The following is a 25,147-nucleotide window of genomic DNA, read 5'->3' on the forward strand; positions in this document are numbered from 1 at the left end:
TGGTCCCTGAAGAGTGGTTTCCTTTCCCACTCATCCTCAAGTTGAGCCATGTGTCCCAAGGCCAGTGGTGGACATGTACACACAGTCATAGTGTGTACTCAGACACATACACACACCACACCCCACATGCATACAAGCACACACACACATGCACGTGTGGCTGTAAACAAAAGTTAGTTTTATTTCACTCCCTTTGTTTTGGAGGCTGTGTCTGAGTTGGAGAGGGGGCTGGAGGGAAGAGGCTGTGGCAGGAGCTTCAGAGTCCCTTCCCTCTGTGTGGCCAAAGTCATAGCCCCTGACCACCACCCTGTTGGTCTGAGTGGCAAGGGAGGCCAGTGTCTTTTCAGAATTTCAAGTATGTGCCCAAGGAAGGGGCCACGCCAGGCCAGCACAGAGCTGGAGAGGGCATGGTCCCATCCACCCCAGCCCATGCAAGGCCTTAGCCCCAGGTCGGTCTGGGCGGGAAGCAGGAAGCAGGGTGCAGTTCCACCTGCATTCAAGGCAGCTCATATTTGGGACCTGGTGGGGGTGAGGCATGAAGCAGTGCCAACCAGCGCTGGCTGCAGCCTCTGACCACCGTGCTCACTGTTTTTCCTTCTATGCCAGGAAGACCTGGCATTGCCTCTAGTTCTGCAAGAACCAGAGCATGGACTTGAAGAGTGTGGGTGCTAGGGAAAGAACCCCATTTGCTAGGCAGGGAGTGGGAATAAGCACAGAACCCCTCAAACACCCAAGCCAGGCGCCCTTGGGCAGTCACGCCCTGGCTTCTGCAGGGAAGCAGGGCTGGAGTGGGTGGAGCTCCTGCCTGGGGGCCCCCTTGTCCTGAGGGGGCCAGCTGGGTGGCTCTGGGAGGCGGGCAATGCCCCAGCCACAGTCCTATCCCCCACCAGGGCTTATGGGTCAGAGGTGGGGACCCTTCTTGGTTCCCAGGCTGCCCACCCTACCCTGGAGGAACACAGGGCTCAGGCAGGGAGGGGTGATGATGCAGAGAAGGTCAGTGCCCTGTACCCCTCCGGAGGGGGTGAGCAGCCGGCTGAGGAAGAGGAGGGCAGGTTGTGTTCTGCACCTTAGGTGGTGTCCAGCCCCTCCCTAGAAGCCCCTGCCTCCGCCCTGGGGAGAGGGAAGATGCAGAGCAGCCAAGGGGAGGCCTCAGATCCACACGGTGGTCTTACCCTCCCTGCTGCTGCTCCCACTGCCCTTCTCTGAGCCCATCCTGGGTTTGATCCCCTGCCGACCCTGGCCCCCCACAGTGCCCCCTGATGTGGCACTGCCCGACCCCGACGCAGGGGCGCCAGCCTTCGGGGGCCCCCGGGCGTTCACTGGGAGGCCCGGGCCGGGTGGACTGTCGAGGTCCCCAAGTGCCCGCCGGTCCTGCAGCGCCTGCAGGGCCAGGCTGGCCAGGTCCTGGTCCTGGGCGCGTGCGCGCTCAGCCGTGCGAACCACCAGGCTATAGTCAGGCGGACAGGCTAAGCCTGAAGGCGCAGCGGGCAGAGCGCAGGGAGGCGGGCGGGGCATGGCGCCGGGGGAGGGGGCCAGTGGGCGGCGGCCGCGCACGGCGTCTTGCGCGCTGCCGAGACCCAGGTGCGCCATCTCACAGAGGTTGAGCAGCAGACAGAGGCAGCTGACCACGTACATGACCAGCAGGAAGACCGTCTTCTCAGTGGGCCGTGACACGAAGCAGTCAACCACATGGGGACAGGGCTGGCGGCTACATGCGAAGAAGGGCCGCACCTCAAAGCCGTACAGAAGGTACTGTCCCACCAGGAAGGCCACCTCGAAGGCGGCCCGCGCCACCAGCTGGGCCACGTACACGCGCATCAGGCCCTCGCGCTGGATGCGCCGCCGCCCGTCATGCTGGCCCGCGGGACCCGGGGCCGCAGCCACCTTGGCGTCCCCTCCTGCGCCCTTGGCCACCCCCGTATCCTCGGCCTCGTCCTCCTCACCCAGGCCCTCGGCCACTCCCGGGTCTTCGTCCTCTTCGCCCAGGCCCAGCATGGGTTCCTCCTCGCCCAGGTCGGCGGGCTCCGGCCAGCCCGGGTGCGGCGGTGGGGGCAACGGCAGGGGCGCGCGGGCCGCGCGGCGGCCGGGGCGGCGGCGAGAGCGACGGCGCTCATCCTGGGAGGCGCGGGCCAGGCGGTGCACGGCGTAGCCCAGGTACATGACGGAGGGCGTGGAGATGACCACAATCTGGAAGACCCAGAAGCGCACGTGCGACAGGGGTGCAAAGGCGTCGTAGCAGACGTTGTCGCAGCCGGGCTGCCGCGTGTTGCACGTGAACTTGGTCTGCTCGTCGGAGTAGATGGACTCGCCGCCCACGGCGGTGAGCACAATGCGGAAGACCACCAGCACCGTGAGCCACACCTTCCCCACGAACGTGGAGTGGTTGTGGATCTCTTCCAGCAGCCGCGTCAGGAAGCTCCAGCTCATGTTGGTCATAGGGGCGGGGGATAAGACCTGCAGGTCACCAGCAGGAGCTCAACCCTGGGCAAGGACAATGGGGGCAAGGGCTGATGGGGTGTGGGGGGGATGGACAGTAGCACCCAGAGCCCTTCCAGGAGTACCACTCTCACCCCACGTCCTGACCCTGCCCTAGGATGGCTACAGGGAGAGGCTGGGGCCTGTGCAGCCAGAGGACAGACCCTACAAGGACAGACGCTGGACCACCTTGCTGAGCATGTGCCCTGGCTGCTCCAAGACCTGGCCCCAGGCCTCTGTGGCCTGGAGCAGGGCCATTCCCTCCTGCCCGCCCCCACCCTGCAGGAAAGCAGGGCCCTGGGCAAGACATGCGCAGCCCCCAGCCTGTGGGGACCCCACCCCAGGCCCTGAGAGCAACAGGGAGTCCATCAGGTGAGCTGCCTCAATAGGGGCAACCAGAGAGCAGAGCAGCCTCACTGAAGCATCTGGGCCTCAGTTCAGGCGCCTGCTCCCACCTGCAGCACCCCAGTTGCTGGAGTCCTGTCTCCAGTGTGCCAGGGGTCCACCAGGGGCTGAGCCCCAACTCCGCAGCCACTCCAGTCCCCATCAGCCTGCAGTTCCCCAGCCCCAAGTCCCAGTGGCCCCCCTTCAGCCTCCGGCGTCCCACTGCTTCCCCATCACACCCGGATCCCATCCACCTCCAGGCCCAGTGGCTCTGTCAGCCTCCAGCCCCCAGTTCCAGATCTCCCAACAGCACCCCCTCCCAGCTCCCACTGCATCCTGAACAGGATGTTCACTCAGGATCGTGGCCATGCTCCCCCCACCCCCACTGGTTCAGCTGCGCCAGGGACTGGTGCCCACCCTCCAGGCTGCGACTCCTCCTCATTGCAGCACGCCCGCGTCCTCTGCACAGCCTGGCTGAGGGCGCAGGCAAGCCCAGGTGTCTGTTCAAGGTGGCGCCATGTGCAGCAAGGCCCTCAAACACCATCAAGCACATGCACAACTACACTTAGGCACCTGAGACACTCAGACAACCCTGTGGCCACTGGCCAGGCCCCGGACCAGTGCTCCTGTTAGATCAGCTACCATGAGGGGGCCTGTGCCTAGAAGGGGCTCAGTGGGCAGGAGCGCACACCCCTGTACCCCCGTGCCTCTCGGGAGGGGGCTGAAGCCTCCTAACACCCACCCTCCTTCCTTCACACCAGTACCTGCTCCTGTGCAGTTTGGGGGCTGAAGACCCCTGATGCTTTTGGCCCCCTCTTTCTGGAACTGGCCTGGGAAGCAGCACGGGCAGGTGTGGAATGGAACAGCAGGGGCATTCAGGGCTCCCAGCCCTCTTTATTGAGCTGGGTCCTCTCCCGGAGCAAGGGGTGGGGGCAGGAAGAGGGGGCAGCCGGGATTCCTGGGGAAGTGACCCTATTTCCTTACATCTGTGTGCAACGCCCCTCTCAGAGCCACACACATGCAAACACTCACAGGTATACAAGTGCATACATATGCATATACAGAGTCACATGTGCGCTGCACTTGTGTACAGGCACACACTCACAGGTACACAGACTGGCACATGCCCAGCTCTCCAGGCCATGTTTCATATACTTCTGCCTCAAGAATGACCCCCATGAAGGTCTTGCTGAACTCAGCTGGACGTTCTTCCTCAGCTTGAACCTCAGCCCTCTTTCAGGACCTGACCCCATCCCTGACCTCAACAGTCCCACATCACAGGAGGCTGGGGCCCACAGCCCTGCTGTGCAGGAACCCAGAAAAGGGACGGCAGAGCAGTCCCGACTTTTCTCCCCTCCAAGATGGATGCCAGTGGAGAAACGGGAGGGAAGGTGGTGGTGCCAGGACAATCCCGACCCCCCATGTGTGGTATTTAACAACTGGCTCTTGGTGGAAGAGCCGTGGTGTAGTGTTCACCAATTCCCATGGTGTAAGTGCTCCCACAAGACCCATGAACAATGCCAGGAGATGCGCACCGGGTCGGGGGCGGGGGGGATTGTTCTCGAGACCAGCTCTAACATGGCACTGGGTGGACCCTGCCCTGGGGTGTGGAGGATGGCACTTTGCCCGGGGCGGGCTGACCCGGGTGCAGTTAGAGTCTCCCCAGAGATGAGCCATGCGGAGAAAAGAGGATGCAAGCCTTGCGGGAGGAAACCTCTGCCTTCCCCCAGTGCCAGTGGGGGAGCTCAGGCAAGCTCTGGGTGTGTGGCAGAGGCTCTGGCTCTTTAGATCCAGGGGCCCATGCCTGTGTCACACATGCGGTCACAGCAGGATCTTCCTGTGATCAGGGGGCTGATGCTGACCAGCTCTGGGCACCACCTTAAGAGCCATGCACTGGGGGTTCCCCAAATCCAGACTTCTAGTGCCAGCTGCCACCTCCACATAGGCACATGGATGCCGGTAGGCACAGCAAATCCCAGAAGACCAGTTCCCAAAATTTCCCTCCAGACTGACTTCCATCCCAGGTGGGCTTATACTGGACAGCTCTCTGCCCTGCACTCCGTCTGTTTCATCAGGAGAGATGCTGATCAGATCCGCTAGGCCCTGCAGCCTCTTGGGCCTACCTCGCCTCCGCTGGGCACCTTCAGAAGCCCATCGACCTGTGCTCCTGCGACTCCTCCTGACTTTGGAGTAAAACGCCAAGCGTACCTGGCCCCAGCGCACCAGCAACCCCCTTGCGCTCCCCCACACACGGAAACCACCCCTGCTCAGGCTTCTGCTACTACCCATCCTGGCCAGGCCCACGCCCCGCCCACAGCCCGCCCCTCGCCCAGCCCCTCCACTCTCCGAGGCCAGCCCATGACCCTGCCGGGCGTGGTGCTCCTGGGCACTTGGACTGAACCACGGGCGAATGGGGAGCAGGCCCGGGCTGTCACTGTGTGGGGGTCACAGACAAGTGAGAGGAGCGGGCTGGAATGTTCCACACGGTCATGGCTCAGCATTGGCTATGTGGGTCTGAACTCACCTTCAGCTCAGTATGGACAAGAATAGACACGTGCATATACACCATGCCTGTCAGGCCTATATGGAAAAACACCCCACAGCGATGAACACACCTGGGTCCCACTCTCCAATAAAGGAAACTGGGCTAGTGCAGAAACAGCTGGTTGCAGGGCAGCAGCAGGAAATGAGCCTGAAGCATCTCTTGGTGTCAGAGGAAGGAAGTGCTAACACACACACACACACACACACACACACACACACTCACTAATGGAGGTGAGTCAAAGGGGCACAACGTGGGCGCTGAGGGAAGCGCACGCGTGCACACACACACACACACACACTGATGGAGGCGAGTCAAAGGGACACAACGTGGGACCTAAGGGAAGCACATGTATGCACACACACACACACACACACATTCTGATGGAGGCGACTCAAAGGGACACAACGTGGGCGCTGAGGGAAGCGCATGCGTGCACACACACAAATGGAGGCGACTCAAAGGGACACAACGTGGGCACTGAGGGAAGCGCTCGCGTGCACACACACAGATACACACTGATGGAGGCGAGTCAAAGGGACACAGCGTGGGCGCTGAGGAAAGTAGAGCCCAGTGTCTGAAACCAGATCAATTTGGCCAGTAAAATAAAGTACTGCTGTAGACTGGTTTACAGATTATAGCTCAAGGTAAAAAATACGAGTCCCAAGTGATAAATGATACAGTAACTACGTAAATGGGGGAGCAGGGAACTCTAAATATTCGTGCAGCCTCTGTGGCCTCCAGGAGGGCGTTCCTCCAGAGAGCAGAGCAGGGAGGAAATGAGGGGTGCCTGATAGGCATCAGGCTGTGACAGGGACCCCCACCCAAAGTGAGAAGCCCAGCTGAGCGCACAGAGCTCGCTGCCCCCGGGGCCTTCTTCCCAAACCCTCACCACAGGCAATCATGAGAGATATTGAGATGAGTTTCAGGAGGGGCTTTTACAAACTACCTGACCTTCAAAATCCCAAGGGCACCAGACACTAAGGAAGTCTGAGGAAGTCACCCACAACAGGGGACAAGGAGACATGGGGACAGTCACCCCTCAGGGGACCTCAGGGGCACACAGGTGGAACGTGAGGCGCCTTCGGTTATGGCGAAGCATCAATACTGGCGCCGACTGTGACAAGCGTGCCACGGGGGCACCGGGTTTGGGGCCAAACGAGACTACCCCCGGTCTCGTCAGTTTCTCTGTAAACCACAGGTGTAAATTAAGAAACCTATTTAAAGGGGCTTCCCACCCCATCACTACAAGCTCCTTCCTATCTTTTCCCATCTGGAATGTATTTCTCTGGGTCTGAAGGCTTCATGTACAGTGCGGGGACTTTCACTGGTGACCAGTCCCGGGGCTATGGGGTACAAGGACCCCAACACAGAGCTGGAGAAGTGGGAGGCAAGGGCCAGGCCCACAGATGCCTGGCGCTAATGGGAGGAGGCAGCCAGCGGGGGCTTAGCCCTGGCTGGGCCAGCAGGACAGGTATATGAGAGGGTGGGGGCAAGTGTGGGTGGGGGCCAGGCCTGGGAGGGGGCAGTGGAGGGTGGAGTTGGGGGGCGAGGGGTGACTGGGTGGTGAGCAGGGCACACGCTGGTGCTTCCTGTGAAGGGGGCTGGCATCATCTTCACCCAGAGCTGCCTGAGGCACCCTATTGGGAGGAGGGCAGGAGGCGCACACTGTGGGCTCCAGGGGCATCAGGATGACCTGTGCTGGGGTGAGCTGGGCCCTCTACCCCTGGCTCTCGCACCAACAGAGCAGCTTCTGCAGAGGTGGGCAGCTGGGCACTCTCCCCTTCAAGCCCATTCCACCCCTGGATATGAAGGAAGGCCCTGAGGGGCTGGTCAGAGACAGACCCAGAGGTGCCCAGGGCCGCCTCCTGCAGTACAGTGAGACCGGGCCTGCCCAGCCACGTCCCACCCACCCCGGCCTAGCTTCCTCCATGTGCCCCCTTGTGCTGCGGGCGGGCTTCCTCTGCCTGGGGGGGGGGGGGGGCTGCCGGGGTGCTCGGCTCACCAAGAGGACTGGTGGGACCCTTCCCTGGGAATCTCAGCACCTCAGGTAGCCTCTCCCCCTTCCTGAGGACTCCTGGCTGCAGCGGACACTGGTGGTCCCTGCTTGACATATGAGCACCTTCAAGAGGCCCAAGGCGGACTCAACCCCAGGAGACTGCGGTCTTCATAAAGGACGGGCCTGTTCTGGAAACCCACCTCTGCGGGCCTCCGAGGCTAGGGTCTCCCTCCTGCTGCCTGCCCACCCGCCCGCCCCAGGACCCTGCCGGGGACAGTTCTGAGTGAGGCTGCAGCGCCTCCCGCTGCTCGGGCCCTGAGGCCACATGCCCAGAGGAATTTCTCCCTGCCTTCACTGGCACCAAGTCCCCAAGACTGCTCTCCCCACAGCCTGGCCTTAGACGCTCAGATCTCCCCTTGTCAGCTTTGTGACGCTTCTGCAGGTTGTCCTCCACATCCCTGCCCACTCCGGGGCCCTGTCCTAGATGCCCTGGGCATGTCCTACCTGGACTGCCCGGCCAGTGAGGTGTAGACCTCCCCCACCTCAGGTGCCCCGAACCCAGGCCTGGGGCCCCTCTGCCACATTCACCTGCCCCCAGCTACCCCAGTGTACACCAGAGCCTCCACACCAGTTAGTGGCCAGGCGCCCCTCCCCGCCACCCACCCCATTTCCCTTCCTGCAGGCACCCTTAGGTGGGGTCCCAGGAAGCCCAGGGCTCTCAGAACAAAATGCATATCCTCATGGGTCCTGAGGGATGACTTCCTGACCTGCTCCTGCCCAATCCAGAGCTGACCAGGTCTGCAGGCCCTCCTCTCACACATGGATACACACACTTACCCATGCATCTGCACTCATCCGTCATCCTCACTCACTCTCTCTCACACATGCATGCACACCGCCTTCTGCCCTGTACCCCCTCCAGCGGCCTTCCTCTGGGACGTGAGGCTTCCCCACTGCATGCTCAGAAGGAATGGAGCTCTGCCTCAGCACGGGATCTGCTGAGGAACCATTCTAGCCTGGAAGCTGGGAAGCGAGGGGCTTCCTGCACGGGTGGAGGGTGTGGTGGGGACAAGCCTGGGGAGTGAGTCACGGCAGAGGAGCGGCTGGGACTGCTCCTGCACCGGGGAGTCCGGGCCGCAGAACGCTGGGCTCTGGCAAAGGAAGGTATCAAGAGGAGCAAGGCGGGAGGCTGAAGCAGGACCCCTGCCTGAGCTCAGGGCCCCTCAAAGACCTCTCCAGGCGCTGCTGGCCAAGAGCAGGATGCTGCGCCCCTCAGGCCCCATGGGGTGTCCCGCTGTCCACCCCTCCTAACCACCCACGCTGGTGCTGCCCCAAAATGCCACAGTAAAGCCAGTGCACCCCGCACTCTGCCGTCTTTCAGTCTGTGGCAGTGTCACTTTTCCTGCCCTGCATACCCCCATCCTGCCCTGACGCCTGCTCCCCCGAAGGCTGAGCGTACCACAGGACCAGCTGTGTCCCTCAGCCGTGCTACCCCTTGCCAGGACGCCTGCCCAGTCCCACTGCCCACTCCCGCCCAGCATGCACCCCGACCCGGACGCCTCACATCCGTGGCGCAGCAGGGCCCGCTCCTGGAGAACAAGGGTCTGCTCTGCTCTCTGCTTACCTCCAGGAACCAGATCTGAGAAGGCAGGCCTTAGCAGGCACCCACAAGTGAAGGTTGAGGAAGAAGCCCCCGGCTACATAAAGGCCAGTGCAGGAGCAAGGTGGACAGCAGGCAGCCGTGCCAACCAGTCTGCCTACCCATGTGGAGGTGGGGCTCCCCAGCCTCCACCCAGGACTGAAGAGCCCGAGGCCCCGGCCTCTGGACACACCGCAGCTGCCGAGCTGGCCAGCCCCGCACGGCCTGAGGGGTCCCAGCTGCTAGGGGCCCACCCCTCCCCTCCTTCCTCATCAGCCAGCCTAGCAGCCTCCAGGGGGATGGGGGCAAACTTCGGCCTTTACCTCCTCCTACCCTCAAGTCATACTGCACCAGAGGTATCACCCAGTCTGGCTCTTTTGAGGGCAGGGGGCCTGAGATGGACAGACCCCCAGGATGGAGGGCCAGTCAGGCCCAGAACCGTTATCTCTTGGGGTTGGCTGTTTCAAGAGTTGTGCCTCGGCCCCTGGGACCGTGGACCCAGAGTGAAGAATGTGCCACTCAGCCCTAAACAGCACCCCACCCATGGTCTCCTGGTGACATCCTACCTTTTCCAGGCCAGGAAACAAGTCCTTCTGAGCCCTTCCACCTGCTGGCCAGCTGGACACGGCCCTCCTGAGCATGCACCCAGCTAAGTCCAGGGCCCGACCCAGGGCCACCTCTCACCGCCAAGCACAATGTGGGGGGAGGGCCTTCAAGGGCTCCATTGTTCCCCCCAGGGCCCAGGGTCTGAATCCCTGATTGTCCCTGGGGCTGGACGGGTCCCAGAGAGGGAAGCAGCCTCTCCCAGGCCACACAGCAGGTCAGGAGGCAGCCCAGGCCCGTCCGGCTGGCCCTCAGGCCTGGAGGCTGTGCAGCACCCCTCTGCCTGCCCTGTCTATCCGGGCTTAGGGATGAAGCCTAGCCTCTCTGTTCCTGCACAGGCTGTCTGCCTCCTCCCAGCCTGCATCTACCATGTCTGGGTTCCAGGGCAGGAACATGGCCTGGACGTGGACCAGGGCCTAGGCAAGCATCTCCTGTGTCTAGTACTGATCCAAATCAGCTGCCCTGACTAGAGACAGGCAGCTTCTCAAGGCATCTTCTGAGACTCCAGGGCCTGGAACCCAACAGAGGCCCCCAGGCGTCCTCCCCGGGCGGGCTTCTCTGGGGTCTGCCAGATCCCCAGGGGGCCGTGCACAAGGCCCGCCGAGGCAGGCGTCTCCTCTGCAGGCCCCGTCCCTCTCCAGGTAGGCAGTGTCTGCCCCTCTGCCACTCTCAGTCCAGGTCAGGTAAGGAGGAGTGGTTTGAGAAGGATGAGCCCCAGGACTTTCTGACCCCAACCTCGACGGCAACTCAGAGAGACAGCGGGAAAGGAGGTCCTGCACTGCCTGGTGGGAATCCTAGGCAAGCAGCGTGCGGCAGCGCAGGAGCAGCCTCTCTGGGGCCGGCAGCCCACAGCAACAGGCGTGAGGAGGAGGCTGCTGCCCTCCGGGGTGGCGGGTCAGAGCGGGGCTGTCCAGACTGGGGATGGCGTGGCTCTGCAACGGTGTACTGTGGACCCACCCACCCAGGGCCATGATCCAAGGGCTCAAGGACACTAACCCAGCAGTTCTTTATTTGGATGTCGGCCTGGCTTCCATGGGTAAGGGGTTGACAGGGCATGGTGGGAGGAATCCTAGAAATGCATGTGGGGAGTGGGGGTAAGAGACAAGGTCCTCCAACCACGGTGGGGGGTGAGGGAAGATGGGCAGCACCCCAATCTCTGGGTGTCAGATGAGGTGAGCAGAGCCACTGCCAGGAAACTCTGGCCCATTGGTGTGGGCGCCAGGCCCTAGGCCCCACCTGAGAGAACACAGCTGGCATCAGGACTGACCAGTTGCTTGTGCCTTCTTTATTTCCTGCCAGAGAGAAAGACAGGCTGAGGAAAGGAAGATCTCGCCCAGGGCCTGGGGCCACCATATCACCTGTCCCAGCCTGTTTTACCCGTTTGGCACACAGATGTCTGAGGCCCCAGCTCCACCCCCAGCCCACCTCGGAGAGCGCCTCCTTCAGGGCCCAGTAGGCCTTGTCCAGACTGTCGTTGACGATGATCAGGTCAAACAGGCCGGGCTCCTTGCCTGAGGGTGGGGGCAGGGTCAGCGGAATCTCTGGGAACGGAGGGGGGGTCTGGGGACCCTTCACAGGGACCACGGGGCTGGGTGACGGCTCCAGCCCTCCTCTACCCCTTGGTGGGGGGCACTGGTCTCCTGCGGGGTGTGGGGAGGGTCTAGGGGAAACAGAGTGACAGGCGCCCTCACTCACTGCTCTCCATGTCGGCCCGGGCCGCCGCCAGACGCTTGGCCAGGCTCTCCTCTGTCTCCGTGTTCCGCTGCCTCAGCCGCTGCTCCTGAGACAGAGCATGAGGTCAGAAGGTCCGAGCACCCAGGGCTGCCCCCCCACGCCCTCCCCCTCGGCCCCCACCAGGACATCCAGTGAGGGCGGCTGCACGAAGATGTAGATGGGCCGCAGGTCGGTCTTCTTGATGTTGCGGACGCCCTGCAGGTCCACGTCCAGCACGCAGATGCGGTTCATGGCCTGCACGGCCCGCACAGCGGCCTTGCTGCAGAATGAGGGGAGGGGAGTCGCTCAGCCGTGGGCGCCCCGGGTCCTAGGAGCCTCCGCGGGACCTCATTCCCCATCCCCCACTCTGGGTCTGTCTGGGGGTGCCAAGGGCCTACTCTAACAGGCATCTGCTCACCGAGCAACGCTTGCATAAGGGGGCCCTCTGCTGGTCTGGGGGTGGTGGTAGGGAGTGCGTGTGAAAGGCACTCTGGTAGGAGCAGAGCCTTCAGACCCTGGCCCAGAGCCTCTCCCTCTCTTGGCACCCACCCCAGGCCCCACGCCATGCCATCATGCCTCCAGAAGTGTCTGCATTACCTTCTGGCTTGTGTCCCCAGGCTGCCAGTGGCAACCCCCCTGCCATGTCCTGCATGTGAGGGCCCTGCATGGGGAGGGATGCTCTGGCCCCCACTGCGCTGCAGGACACACCCCTGGGCTTTCTTGTCTCCTGGCTGCCCTCTGCAGGCCTTGGCCCCCCACCCAGGGGTCACCAAGGACCATGTGCTCCTCACCCGTGGAGGGACTGCCCCTCAGTGCGTCCTGTGTGTCTCAACAGGGGTCAGACGACCCCGCTCAGGGGCCCACCGCTCTGCCCATCTGCACCCGGGGCAGAGGACGATGGGTCCCGTGCAGTGTCCACCTCGCCCAGCCAGGCAGCTCGGGGACCAACTGTGCACAGAGGCGGGCCTGGGCCTGCCTCCTGAGTCAGGACACTGCTCCTGGGCCTTGTGAGTCAGATGGCAGGAGCCAGTAGAGACCCTGCTCTGGTTGGTTGTTACGGTGGAAGGGGGGCAGCTCCTGTTTTGCCAGGGACCCTTCTCAAGCCGCCCTACTGACTGGAGGCGAGGGGCCACACGAAACCTGCGGACCCCTAAGACCCAGGTTCCCTGAGTCCTCACTGTATACCAGCTCCTTGTCTGGCCCACTGTTCCCACAGCAGCCTGGACAGGGGGACACAAGTGGGGCTGGGCCCAGAGCAGGCAGCCTGGAGATTTCTGACTCACGCTCCATCGTGACCTCTAGAAGGCTGAGTCCTTGGCCTCAAGTGCCCAGACAGCCGGCAGAGAGAACACCCCAACCTCACCCCAAGGGGAGACCCCCCAGGGCCTACAGACACCCCCTGCCTGGGTCACCCACTCTTGGTCTCTGGGGGAATGAGAGGAAGGGAAGGCCCAGAGCACGGCCCACCTGGTCCCATACAAGTTCCCTGAGAACTCGGCGTGCTCGATGAAGTCTCCGGCAGCAATGTCGCGCTGCATCACCTCCCTGGTCACAAAGTAGTAATCTGCAAGGAGAAGGCGCGGACGGGGAGACAGCCCTCAGGCATCACTCTGACGAGTGTCGGGCCGCGAGTCTTGTGCCGGAGCACAGGGGCAGCTGGCCAAGCTCACCTTTGCCGTTCTCCTCTCCTGGCCTCGGGTCCCTTGTCGTGTCTAGGAATAAGTACCAGTGATGGCCTTGGGACACCTGGAACATTACACATCCCATCCCCAGGGCCTGCCCCATGGCCTGGCTCCGCCCATCCGGAGGTGTGGGAAGGGAGGCTACAGGCTAGGGTCGGCAGTGCGGGGGCTTCTGCCCCACCGTGTGGGTGGTGCTTCAGGGCACGTTAGCAAGGGTCTCTGCCCCCAGCTTCTTTAGGACCCTCCCCCACCTCCCCGGGCCTCACGGGACACGCTGAAGCCAAAGATGCTGCCATGCTCCTGCAGGAGTCTCTTCAGCAGGGTGCTCTTCCCAGCCCCCGAGGGCCCGCTCAGGACAACGGGCCTTGGTCCTGACATCCCTGTGGGGGGAGACGCAAGTCTCAGCAGGGCCTTGCTCCCTGCAGCAAGGAGGTGGGCACGCTGCTGCGCACGGCGCGGCTGCAGTGCCCAAGTGAACTCGCCCCAGCAAGGAGGCAGAGCCGGGGTACAGTCACTCAGAGCCATGCATAACCCTGCCTGTGCGTCCCTCTGGGTGGTAACATATGCACCAACCACACATGTGTGGCCTCCCCAGCTGCCCACCATTAGCCTACCTCTCAAGGAGCCTGGACTTTGGCTCCTGGGAGGGGCACATCCAGGTCCCAATTCCTGTGTCTCCTGGCACCACACCTCGGAGGTGTCCTTGGTCAAGGTCAGTGGAACCCAAGGTCTGCTCTGGGAACTTCCATTGAAAAGCGAGGGGCTAATCGCAGGGTCCCTGACTCCCCTCTGTGATACCTAGGTCTCAGGAAGCCAGCAGGAGAGCAGGGCATCACCCTCACAGGTGAGAATACCGAGGGCAGGAAGAGTGGAAAAGGTCTGGAGGCATCAGCTTAGCCTGCTCTATGCCCACTGGACCACCCCGCACCCCTCATATAGGACCTACCTTCTGAGCAGCCTCTGTGCTCAGCTTCGGGCTGCACTGGATGAGCTGAGAGAGTGGTAATCCTTGCCTGCCCCCCACTGTCTGAGCACTAAATCCCTCCCAGAGAAGCCAGCACCACCTGCTCAGCAGAGGGGAACGCTGCTCCTCACTTGAGAAGCGCACCTGCCTCCCCAGCCACGTGACGAGACGGGCCGAGGAAGCCTAGGTACACTGGGAGATCAGAGGACAGGAATCAAGGCGGGCACTAAACTAAGGGGCTGGGAGGCCACGCACTGCCCCAGAGGCAGGCAGAGCCCAGAAGGGCGTGTGATGGGCTGGCCTGCCCCTGCAGTGCTCTCTGTGTGGAGGTCCGCAAGAAGCAGCGGTGGCCGGGAGGAACAGGCTGCGTGGGCAGCTCTTCATCAGGGCCCCTGGTGGGCACTGCTTTCCTAATCTGCAATGTAGGCCAACTTGAGTAATCTGGCTAAAGCATAGCTATTCTGGGACCATCAGGCTGCACGCAAACGCCCTAAAGAAGGACTTGGGAATCAGACATGACCACCTGCTGAAGAAATAGAAGAAACAGATCCAGAGGAGCTCATCAGTGCTCTGCCATTTCTAAGTGACCAGCTCTCAGCTCCTTCGTCCCGTCCACGTTTCCCATCAGAATAGTGAAAGTGAAGCTGCTTGGTCATGCTCGACTCTGCGACCCCATGGACTGCAGCCCACCAGGCTCCTCCATCCACGGGGTTTTCCAGGCAAGAATACTGGAGTGGGTTGCCATCTCCTTCTCCAGGGGATCTTCCTGACCCAGGGGTTGAACCCAGGTCTCCCGCATTGCAGGCGGACTCTTTACCATCTGAGCCACCAGGGAAGCCCAAGAGTGCACTGTTTTAAAACAGCAAGTCCCATTGACTCACAACTCCTTTCTGGGGTCCTGATTTTCCCACCCAGATATAGTGCCACCATACAAATGCCTACACATTTGGGTCTGACTTCAAGCCCACTGCTGTTGCCTGCCCAGGAGAGCACACTCCCCTTGCTACCCTAAGGACTGGTGCAAGGGAAGCTCTCACTTCTGCCTCACACTGCCCTTCATAAATCCCTTCCTTTGCAGAACGAACATCCTGTGGGCAGCCCAGCCCACCCCCCTGCGTCTGTCCTGACTTTCTAGATGCTGAGGGACCAGGGTGCTGGGCGAGTTATGGGGGAGCGATATCGGAGGGCAGAGGAGATACTGGGGGTCACCAGGTCTCCTAGCAAGGCTGCTGCCTCTAGAGGGGCCCTGGAAAGGGAGTACAGAGGCCGGGGTCTGTCACCCACTGCCTGGCCTCTGGATTGCGCCGAGCCACCACTGCACACATGTCCCTGCCAACCTCGCAAGCAGAGGCAGCTGTGGCCGTTCAGCATCCTCGGTCTTCCCAGGCCCCAGCAGCACGCTGGCACCACAGGAACGTGAGTTTCTCCAGGGCAGGGGTACCACCAAAGTGGACACACGCCAGTTCTCACAAGAGATGGACCAGAAAGCCTCCCTGGGCCTTGCTTGCAGCAACAAACTCTCCACTCAGAGGATGCAGATGGCACCTTTTGGACCCAACTTGGGGCATCCACCTCCAGGGAGGGGAGGACCCATCTCACCATCTCACCTGCCTCTGAAGATTCCCCTCAGGAACACTGCTCCTTTCTACACGCCCAATCTGGCGCCCTCACATCCCACAGCCTGCAACTACAAGCCTGCCAGCAACACCCAGAGGCTGTGCCTTACTGCTCTGTGCTTGCAGCCTGGCACACAGGTCCCCTCACACACTCCCCTGGCAGCTCTGCTTCCCATGCACGCGGCCACGGCTACACGTCGTGGTCATAAGCTCTAACATCTGAACACTGGAAAGCGACACAGGGAAGACATGTCTTCAGTCAGGACCAATTACTGCACACAGAAGTCCCAGCGCCTAAAACCCTCATGGGTCATGTCACGCACAAGTCTTACTCATCGTCTCACCTTGAAACACTGGTTTCCATCTGGCTTTATACCCCATGTGGGAACTCTGGGGGCAAGGACACAGCCTCTCCATCCCGCTGAGACCTCCCATCCCCCAGCCCAACCACCACGGGCAGTGAGCAGCAGGCACATACGCACACATGGGGGACTGGCTGGCGGCTGCAGCACTCACTGCCTGCGTGGGTCATCACTGCACCCTGCCGCCTACCCCTCAGAGGGTATCCTCCCGAGGTCCTCCCTGCCCCAAAGCCCAGGCCCCAGGCCTCTTCAGAGCTGTCACCCCTGCTGCTCTTCTTCAAAGGAACACTACTGGTGACCAGGGGAGAGGGAGCCCACCGAGCACCACGCCTCGAGGGGAGTGGGATCCAGCCGGCCAAGCTCGTGTGTGCGTCCATGCAGAGTCTCTCCTCTTGTGAGGTCCCTCCCTGAGGCTGTCTCCTTTCACCACAGAGGTTCGAACCACACAGACCACACTGGAGTGGCCGAGCCCTGCAGAAGGACCCGGGGGCCGCTGAGTGCTGGGCCCCGCCCAGTGACCCTGGTGACAGGAGCGCTCACGAAAGCCCCTTCGACAGGAGCGAGCTCAGCATGGGGCCGAGCTCAGGCCTCTCAGTCCCAGGGACCAAGGGCACCAGACCCCGAGGCTGATTCTGGCCCCATCTCCTGGCAGAACCGACTGACAGTTAGGGACGTTCTGTAGCCTCTACTCCTCGACTGTTTCACAACTGCAAACTCCAGCTTCCTGGCAAGATACTGGAAATTTTCACAAGGACACCAATAAGGATGAGGGATGCAATTTCTGTAAGAATTGCTGGTACAAGCCTGTGTGTTCTGGAATGCTCTCTGTCAGAACCCTTCACAAGGAGCTCCTCAGGCAACCCTGGGAGGTCTGCCTTGAGAAGCATTCCCTGCCCTCCCTTCTGCTTCCACCTGATTTCCCGTCCTGTCCCAAGGGCTGGGCATGGCCACCACCTCTCTCCTGAGAACCTAAGACAAAGTACAACCCTCTGGGGACACAGAGAAGGGACAGTCAGACCCCCTTAGCACTCTCGTAAAACACTAGACCTGCACTGATCTGGGTCAGGATGGCTGATCACGCCCCACCCCCCAAACAGGCTGTGTGGGACAGAACTACTCTGGCCTTCGCCTCAGGCGCTCCATGTGTGGGATATGTCCTGGCCCAGTGACCTTCAGAAACCAGTTAACCTTCAAGAACCTGACTTGCAGTGGGAGAGCCAGTGGTTTCCTTCTTACTTCTCTTAGTTTCCTTCTTATTTCTCCTCTCGGTAGGGTGGGACCACGCCTTGCATGGAGGAAGCCTGGCCCTCTCAGGGAAGAGGTTTCCTTCTTACTTCCTCTCACAGTAGGGTGGGACCACGCCTTGCATGGAGGAAGCCTGGCCCTCTCAGGGAAGAGGAGGTTTCCTTCTTACTTCCTCTCACAGTAGGGTGGGACCACGCCTTGCATGGAGGAAGCCTGGCCCTCTCAGGGAAGAGGAGGTTTCCTTCTTACTTCCTCTCACAGTAGGGTGGGACCACGCCTTGCATGGAGGAAGCCTGGCCCTCTCAGGGAAGAGGAGGTTTCCTTCTTACTTCCTCTCACAGTAGGGTGGGACCACGCCTTGCGTGGAGGAAGCCTGGCCCTCTCAGGGAGGAAGCAGCCGCACTGTGGCAAGAGGCGCACAGTGCGGAGGACGTGGGCCCGTCACGGCACTACACAGGCAACACAGCGGCATCTTGGTCTCTCTCCATCAGCGAGAAGAACTGAGAGTCAGTCTCCTGTGAGAGCCTCAGTTCTAGCCCTAAGGGAAGGCAGAGGGAGCATGAGAGGAAAGGGGTCCAGGACATACAAACCATGGAGCCGGAAGCAGCCCGACCCCTTCTGGGTGGAGCAGGTTCACTCTCACAGAAGGGGAAGAAAGGATCAGCCAGGGACCAGGGAGAATCCAGGCCCAGCACACACAGGATCAGAGAGGGGCCTAGAGCACTGGGCTGGGCACACCTGGGGTCAGAGGAGGGCCCAGGAGGGAAACAGGCTGGCGCACAGCTCCGGCCGGTGGTCAGAGCCCGCCTGCAGGGCCCCGCTGCCGCACCAGGGCCCCAGCAGCTCACCCTCTGCGCCTTCCCTTTTCCCCTTGAGGACTGGGGTCACCTCCTTCCACCCCAACCACACTGTAATACCTTCCTTCCTGTTCTTCCTCAAATTCTCTGAACATGTTTCTTGAGTTATGCTAAATGCGATGCAAAAGATAGAAATTAACAGTTCAGGTCTTTAAAAAAAAATCTGGGTATGGCTGAAGAAAAATGTACAATTTCAGAACTCCCAGAATCTACTTACTACTCAAAGAAACTTCTGATCTTCCCAGTTCCAGACAAAGGTTGGGTCAACGTGTTCTCAGACTCTAAAGGAAAGCCCAGGCAAACTACACCTGTCATGGGTGTGGCACCAACTCAGATTACAAGCTGGCCTGGTGTGTGCAGGAAAGTGTGTGAATCCTTACAAGAGAACAGAGTGAGAGCTCACGTGGCGGGAAATTCAACTTGTTAATGATCAGACCGGAGGCCACACCCACCCCATATTCCTCTCGGTGGCAACGGTTTTCCTGGGTCCCTCACAAGGCATATGGGCTTCCCTAGTAGCTCAGACAATTACCAATCTGCCTGCAATGCAGGAGACCCAAGTTTGATCCCTGGGTGGGGAAGATCCCCTGGAGGAGGAAATGGCAACCCACTCCAGTATTCTTGCCCAAGGAATTCTACGGACAGAGGAGCCTGTTGAACTACAGTCTGTGGGGTCACAAAGAGTTGCACATGACTGAGCGACTCACACACTTCACAAGTCATGGTCTGGGAGGCGAGTGACAGAAAAGCCCACATTTGGGCAGGCACGCCACCAAGGGGCACAGGACTCATGCGTGAGGGACAGCCATGAAAAGCACATCTTGGCTTCCTGCTCCCGTCCTGCTTGGCCCCATCTCACACTGGGCCCCAACCGTCACCTCAGCTTCCACCTCCCCCACCCCAGGCTGCTGCTGCTGCTAAGTCGCTTCAGTCGTGTCCAACTCTGTGCGACCCCATAGACGGCAGCCCACCAGGCTCCCCCGTCCCTGGGATTCTCCAGGCAAGAGCACTGGAGTGGGTTGCCATTTCCTTCTCCAATGCATGAAAGTGAAGTCACTCAGTCGTGTCCAACTCTTAGCTACCCCATGGACTGCAGCCTACCAGGCTCCTCCATCTTTGGGATTTTCCAGGCAAGAGTCCTGGAGTGGGTTGCCATTGCCTTCTCCACCCACCCCTATGAAAGGCAGTCAAAACAAGCGAGGTGGCATACCTCACTGTTCCTCCTCAAACGAGCACCTGGGTAAAGGAGGCTTATTCCCCTTCACTGCTTCCAAAAGAATGTCTAAAAAAAGCAGATGAGCAGCTCCAGGACGGAGATTTGCCATGTCTTCTCCCCAGGGAAGCTGAACCCCAACTACCATCCCCATGTCATGTCAGGAAAGCCTGCCACCAACAACCTGCTCCCGTGTAGAAGTGCCCAAATCTGCAATGTCCAACAGTGCTAGGCTGTGGGGCTGGCCAAGAAACTGTGGCAGTCCCAGGGGCCCTCCTGTCTGGGAGTCCTTGGAGCAGTCAGCTGTGCCCACTAGGACCCCGCCCTGGGTTTGCAATCTGCGGTGGGAACCAAACATAGCGCCAGAGCTGGACTACCGGGAGGGGTTTTCCTGAAGTGCGGCGTAGACTACATATTTCTACAGGCCACGTGAACTAATCAGGACTTTGGTGATTCTGCCATACCTGGGGCAACCTAAGGGCCTTCAAAACCCTGATCTCCCAGGGTTTTTCGCCCTGCTCTGTGGCCCACCTTGGAGAAGGGTGTCAAGCGGCTTTCCCTCTTTGCCCCTCCGCATCCTGCAGGGTCCACAAGGGGTCCAGCATGAAGTCCTCAGACTGCGGGGTTTTACAAACTGTTTGGAGCTTCCAATATCAGAATGATTTCCTCTTATATTTTGAGGACTGATACAGGGGAACCAGTTTTTAAATTGTCCAAGTGAAAATAATAACTACCAAAGGCAATTCTAACACAGAGACACACTGGATAAAACTTCAAAGTGAAGGGAAGCCTCCCTGAATTTAACTCCATGCAAAGACTACACTGTTCTTGTCTCCCCCCGCTCTACTTATGCTGAAACAGAGCTCTGGGAACCACTGAGGGACGCCGAGGGCAGCTTCGGAGGCTGGCGAAATGACAGAATTCACGAGCACAACCCCACGAGTCCCTGAAGGCGGCCCACGACACCCGCGCTCAGCACCGGCTCCGGTGGCGCCTCGCACGCGAGTAGCGGCGGTCTCCGCCTCTCTGCCGCGGATTCAGACCGTGACACACGGGCCTGGATCCTCCTGGGGTCTGCGCGCGCCCAGAACTCCGTCCCGCTGTGAGGGGCCGCCACTCACCGTCCGAGGTGGCCCGGCCAAGGGCGGCCGCTGCCAGCCCGGCCAGCGGGCGCCGCAGCATGAAGGGCCGCAGTCGCCGCCGCCCGGGCGGACATACGTCATATAGTCGCGCCGCGCCGCGCCGCGCCGGCCTCTCTCCGCCCCTCGGAGGCGTACGTCACCGCCGCGCCAGACCCTCCTGAGCCAGCGGGCAAGTAAGTCAGAGCGGCGACGGCCTCGCAGCGCCTTGGAAGGCTGTAGGTCACCGCCGCGAGACCCTGCGCCCGCGGATGACGTCGGGGCGAAGCCACACGAGGAGTGAAAACTGAGTTTACCTTGACTGTGTACTCACCTCTGGCCAGCCCCGCACCCGTTGGCCTGTCGGCCGAGCCGCTGGTCCTCGAGGCCGCTCCGGAGCCGGTGAGGGTGGCAAGTTGCTGCCAGAAAGGCGCCGCGTCGCGCGGGCTTGGAGGGCTTCCTTCAAGGGAGGGTCCGGGCCCTGCCGCTAGCTGCCCTTGAGGGTATCACTTGGGAGGTTTATAGCTTTGCGGTTTCCTGTTGAGTCATCTCCTAAGGCGGAAGGAGGCCTGCAGGGAATATAGCAAGGCAAACCTGTTTATCTCGACAGGGAGGGCTCTTTTCCTGGGGTCTTAATGCTTGAGACATCAGGTATACGACATTTGAAGGAACTGGTTTATCACCGCGGAAACCTCAGTTTCCCTGGGAGTCAGGGATTAGTAAGCTGCGGCTGCTGTTTGGTAATCCTCACCTCGCTGGATTTTGTGAGAATGAAATGACATTGGAAAACAGGTATGAGCTAGTTGTCACCGTTTACGTTGCATTCCATCCTCAGAGTGACTTGTCTGACTCAGTAACCCACCAGAATGGGCCCAGGCCCTGCTGCAGACAGTTTATTGAGTCAAAGTTTTGGGGAGTAGAATTGAGGCATCTGCAGATCAGAGACGTTCCACAGATAATTCTAATGCCAGGTGAGGGCTGAAAGCCTCATAGATTGTTTGGGCAACACTTGCACTGACCTACTAAAATCTGTCTGAGATGACTTTGTTACTGCCTGGGATTTGTTAAGAACCGATTAGGTGGAAAATCCTGTCTTTTAAAAAGATCTTTTATTTCCTTGCCTAGCAGTCGCACACTGGACCAGTGAATGACCCTAGGCCTTCACGTGCAGCAGGGGCTCTCAGGAGGAATGGCGGCCCAAGGCAGCCTGCTTCGGTAAGCATGGACTTCCAGGCCCTTTGGGACTCCTATAATGGGGCCACCGGAAAAATCCTGACTCAACAGCCTTAGGCTTTGCAGCCTTAGTAAAGTCTCCAGAGCCAGCGTGTTTTATCTGGAGAAGTACATACAAGTACATATTTGTGGGGGTTTCCCTGGTGGCTCAGTCAGTAAAGAATCTGCCTGCAGTGCAGGAGACCCAAGTTTGATTACTGCGTCAGGAAGATTCCATGGAGAAGGAAATGGCAACCCACTCCAGTATTCTTGCCTGGGAAATCCCATGGACAGAGGAGTCTGACCGCTATAGTTCCTGGGGTGGCAAGAGTTGGACATGACTTAGCGACTAAATCACCACCATTACATATGTATGGACACCTTAACCATGTTGAAGGAGGAATGGAAGTGACTTGTGAGTACCTGGCACCAAACAGATGTGGTGGTGGCCACTGTCCTATTCAGAGCTTGCATGCCACCCCTGGAGAAGACCGTGACCTTCCTGCGCTTCCCACCAGAACTGCCTCCCCATCTGCATTTTCCTCTCTTCCCCTGATCTACCCAAGTGAATGCTGATGGAGGAGAGAATGAATGCAGGTTTTAAATTGTTTCTGTGGAACCTAGGAAGAGGGATGTAGCACTTGAGCTGTGGGTTAGTATGAAGATGGGGAAGGGACTTGGTTGCAAAATTTCCAGGAGGGCCCTTGTGCTGGAAAAGTTCATGTTGAAACTGCAGCTACTGTCCTGGTGGGAAAGCATTCACTCTTTCCCCTCAAGGGTTGGTTCCAGCCCCTTCCAGGAGCCTCCTGAATCACCAACCCCAGATTGTCTGGAATGGCTGTGCCCTGAGCTCCGTGGTATTGCTTAGGTACAGGCCCTGCCCAACTCACTGTGTGTTCCTCTGGTGCTGGAGTTCACCCACTTCTTTCTCCAGTCTTGCATTTCTGGAGGATTTTGCCAAAATTTACTGAGCACTCAGCTAGGGAGAGTCTGGGGCTTCATAGCAAGTAAGATGCAGTTCTCTCACCCCAGGCCATCAGACTAGTGGAAGAAATGGGCTATCAGTCTGAGGTGTCAGCTGGAAATTGCAGAGAGGTGGCAGGAACCACAACCAAAGCAGAGGCTGCCATTCTCTGGCTGTGCATGGCCTGCGGCTGCTTTGTGGAGAAAGAAGTCCTGAAAGTCTGGTGGGAGCTACTGAATTGATGTGAATATCAGGAAACAGATGGACTGAGGTACAGTCTGCGGTTTGGAATTCAAGTTTGTACGAAAGCAGGCTGGAAGAGACTCTGTGTGTTGGGGGGGCAGTGTCACAGGGCAAGGTTAGGACGGGGAAATCCAGGTCCTGAGTGGATGAGAGAAATGTGGCCTCATGTAGCTGGGTTGAGTGGGGCGTGAACAGGCCCTATTCTGTCACCTTAGAGCATGCGCTCTGCTGTGTGCCCATCACACTCAGAAGCAAAGTGGACCAGGTGTCCTAGTCGGCTTGGGCTGATCTAGCAGAACACCACAGACCAGGCAGCTTAGGAAAACTGGAAGTCTGAGATTAGGGTTCCAGCAGGATTCTGATGAACCAGGTTCCTGGTTCAGAGATGGCTGCCTTTGGTGGTGTCCTCGTCTGGTGCAGAGAGTTAGCTCTCTGGTCTCTTCTTCTAAGGGCACCAATCATACTGTGGGGACCCCACCATCATCTAACCCTAATCACCATCCAGAGGTCCCACCTCCTGACACCATCTCACTGGGGTTAGGGCTTCAACGTGTGAATGGGGACGGGGTGGACTCAAATGGCCAGTTCACACCAGGTTTGCAGTCCCCTGGACGTCAGCTTCCCATTCAGTGCTATAGTCTAGCACCCTAGCCTTGGCCTAGTCTAGCACCCTAGGCCTGTTTCAGGCCTCACTAGAGACCCACCAGGGTTCTGGATGTGGAATGGAGCTGCTCTGACCGACCACATCCTGCCCTGGTGCGTGTTGCTGTGTGCCCCCTTAGGAGCTGGGCTGTGTGGCTGCTCTGGTCCTGGCACCAGCCACTGACCAGCATGTGTGTGTCTGCAGCCTGCTCTGGCATCATGGGATGACAAGGGCTGCCCCTGAGAGCTGCCGCCACCTGTATATGTCCTCTTGGCGGGCTGATTGCAACAGAGCCTCGCTCACTCGAGTGCGCCGGCAGACCTACGCACGCCTCTACCCTGTTCTCCTGGTCAAGCAGGATGGTTCCACCATCCACATCCGCTATCCGGAACCTCGTCGGATGCTCAGAGTAAGCTTCCTTCCCTGACACTCCCTAGGATCAGGTCCTGGGGGACCTAGCCTGTAGAAACTACTCCTCCAGGAGCTCATGGGCTTAGAACCCACCATGGCTGGACTAGGAGGGGAGTGAATCAGGTCAGAATTTTTGGTTGAGGAGAGGGCAGAAAGTGACCTGGAGTGCACTCCACAGACCAAGGTAAGAAAGCAGTGAGCTGTATGGTTGAAAAAAATGGCAAGTCTTGGGAAAACAGGCAGAGAAAGTTGAAAAAAAAAAAATGAAAGTTTTGAAGGGAGAGAAAACCCATAGAACACATAAAACCTAAACTGCGTGGTAGATGATAACAAGGTGAAGTGAAGACCCTGGAATACATCCTGGTACCCTCCACCTGAGCCATGTACACACCCCGTTCTCCCCACAGATGCCTGTGGACCTGGACTCCTTGTCCCCAGAGGAGAGGCGTGCACGATTGCGAAAACGAGAGGGCCAGCTCAAAGAGAAGGAGGAGGAGCCAGAACTCGGTGACGACTTCGATGTGGAGCGGTACAAGCAGTTCTGGACCAAAAAGTGATGGTGCCTGGAAGCTGCTGTGTCCTAGGGAACGCTGTGAAGCAGGGAGGGGCACGTGTCTTTAAATCATGAGTTGAGGACGCTGTCTCTTGTGAAAAGATCAATACAAAAAGGACATTCAAATAACACTCTTGACACTTTGTTGTAAATCCCTCAGAAACCCCTACCGTTTCAATTCAGGGGTTGGCTAGTGGAGTGGCATCCCTCCACCCACTAGAATTGTTATCATTGAGTCTAATCTGGTCTGCTGTGATGATAAACAGAACGCACTTGCCCAACAACTAGCTCACTTTAGTTCGGATACTGACCCATCAGCAGTGACTGCCAACACCTTGGGGGTGACTGAGGCATTCTCCGCGCTGTCTGGGGAGTGAACGCAACGAGGTGTGCTTGCATACTTCCTCGGAAAGTAGACACAGCTGGTCCCCCAGAGGGCGGAGGCTGAGCGTTGCAGGCACGACCTGACCTTGGCCGCTCTCCTGTTTCCCAGGCAGCCCGCTACCTGATAGAAACCTCCATCAGCTCTAGTTGGAAACTTTCAGTCGTTATCTCTCTGGTGCCTACCCCTCCTCCAGCACAGCCCCGGGAACACGGCAGGCAATGGGAACTGTAGCTCTGCGGCGTCACCTACATAATATGATTTATAAAATTGTCGGTCTTGGCAGCGCGATGCTCAGGTACAGCCGCACCTTTCGCGAGTGCAGAT

At 59.5% G+C, this 25,147-nt stretch overlaps 3 protein-coding genes across 11 annotated transcripts; 1 reads left to right on the forward strand and 2 right to left on the reverse strand.

The window, feature by feature from the left end:
• Positions 1-157: 157 nt before the first annotated feature.
• Positions 158-9,732, reverse strand: GJC2 (gap junction protein gamma 2). 2 transcript variants are annotated; one of them, XM_020899424.2, is made up of 2 exons: positions 9,606-9,732; positions 158-2,454 (listed from the first exon to the last, which is right to left on the reverse strand). In XM_020899424.2, exons 1-2 carry the CDS (start codon positions 9,678-9,680, stop codon positions 1,150-1,152), a joined length of 1,380 nt encoding a protein of 459 aa, XP_020755083.2. In that variant the 5' UTR covers positions 9,681-9,732; the 3' UTR covers positions 158-1,149. The 2 variants fall into 2 exon arrangements, with proteins under 2 accessions (XP_020755083.2, XP_070316970.1); XM_070460869.1 differs by having other exon boundaries at positions 158-2,481; positions 9,606-9,693.
• Positions 9,733-10,374: 642 nt separating this feature from the next.
• On the reverse strand, positions 10,375-20,523 carry GUK1 (guanylate kinase 1). Of its 6 annotated transcripts, XM_070460896.1 has the most exons (9): positions 20,416-20,522; positions 13,289-13,417; positions 13,026-13,067; positions 12,823-12,919; positions 11,497-11,635; positions 11,338-11,422; positions 11,068-11,153; positions 10,879-10,934; positions 10,630-10,711 (listed from the first exon to the last, which is right to left on the reverse strand). In XM_070460896.1, exons 1-8 carry the CDS (start codon positions 20,474-20,476, stop codon positions 10,899-10,901), a joined length of 675 nt encoding a protein of 224 aa, XP_070316997.1. In that variant the 5' UTR covers positions 20,477-20,522; the 3' UTR covers positions 10,630-10,711; positions 10,879-10,898. The 6 variants fall into 6 exon arrangements, with proteins under 6 accessions (XP_070316978.1, XP_070316976.1, XP_070316985.1 ...); XM_070460888.1 differs by lacking the exon at positions 11,068-11,153 and having other exon boundaries at positions 20,416-20,523; XM_020899433.2 differs by lacking the exon at positions 10,630-10,711 and having other exon boundaries at positions 10,808-10,934; positions 13,304-13,417.
• Positions 20,524-20,570: 47 nt separating this feature from the next.
• Positions 20,571-24,567, forward strand: MRPL55 (mitochondrial ribosomal protein L55). 3 transcript variants are annotated; one of them, XM_020899436.2, is made up of 4 exons: positions 20,571-20,814; positions 21,541-21,627; positions 23,679-23,883; positions 24,293-24,567. In XM_020899436.2, exons 2-4 carry the CDS (start codon positions 21,560-21,562, stop codon positions 24,440-24,442), a joined length of 423 nt encoding a protein of 140 aa, XP_020755095.1. In that variant the 5' UTR covers positions 20,571-20,814; positions 21,541-21,559; the 3' UTR covers positions 24,443-24,567. The 3 variants fall into 3 exon arrangements, with proteins under 3 accessions (XP_020755095.1, XP_020755094.1, XP_020755096.1); XM_020899435.2 differs by having other exon boundaries at positions 20,572-20,814; positions 21,538-21,627; XM_020899437.2 differs by lacking the exon at positions 20,571-20,814 and adding an exon at positions 21,021-21,204 and having other exon boundaries at positions 21,538-21,627.
• The last annotated feature ends 580 nt before the right edge of the window (positions 24,568-25,147 follow it).

Source organism: Odocoileus virginianus, chromosome 3 (assembly GCF_023699985.2).
Source record: "Odocoileus virginianus isolate 20LAN1187 ecotype Illinois chromosome 3, Ovbor_1.2, whole genome shotgun sequence".
NCBI lineage: Eukaryota > Metazoa > Chordata > Mammalia > Artiodactyla > Cervidae > Odocoileus > Odocoileus virginianus.

Bases quoted from the DNA above. Each gene is read 5' to 3' on its own strand.
- GJC2 (XM_020899424.2), bottom strand. From the start codon at position 9,680: ATGCTCAGGAGGGCCGTGTCCAGCTGGCCAGCAGGTGGAAGGGCTCAG. The intron at 2,455-9,605 runs GTAGGATGTCAC...GGTGACCTGCAG, and splicing joins TGTTTCCTGGCCTGGAAAAG to GTCTTATCCCCCGCCCCTAT.
- GUK1 (XM_070460875.1), bottom strand. From the start codon at position 20,476: ATGCTGCGGCGCCCGCTGGCCGGGCTGGCAGCGGCCGCCCTTGGCCGG. The intron at 13,068-13,288 runs GTGGGGGAGGGT...ACTTATTCCTAG, and splicing joins GTCCCGTGAGGCCCGGGGAG to ACACGACAAGGGACCCGAGG. The intron at 11,636-12,822 runs GTGGGCCGTGCT...CTCATTCTGCAG, and splicing joins GGGAACTTGTATGGGACCAG to CAAGGCCGCTGTGCGGGCCG.
- MRPL55 (XM_020899436.2), top strand. From the start codon at position 21,560: ATGACCCTAGGCCTTCACGTGCAGCAGGGGCTCTCAGGAGGAATGGCG. The intron at 21,628-23,678 runs GTAAGCATGGAC...GTGTGTCTGCAG, and splicing joins GCCCAAGGCAGCCTGCTTCG to CCTGCTCTGGCATCATGGGA. The intron at 23,884-24,292 runs GTAAGCTTCCTT...TTCTCCCCACAG, and splicing joins AACCTCGTCGGATGCTCAGA to ATGCCTGTGGACCTGGACTC.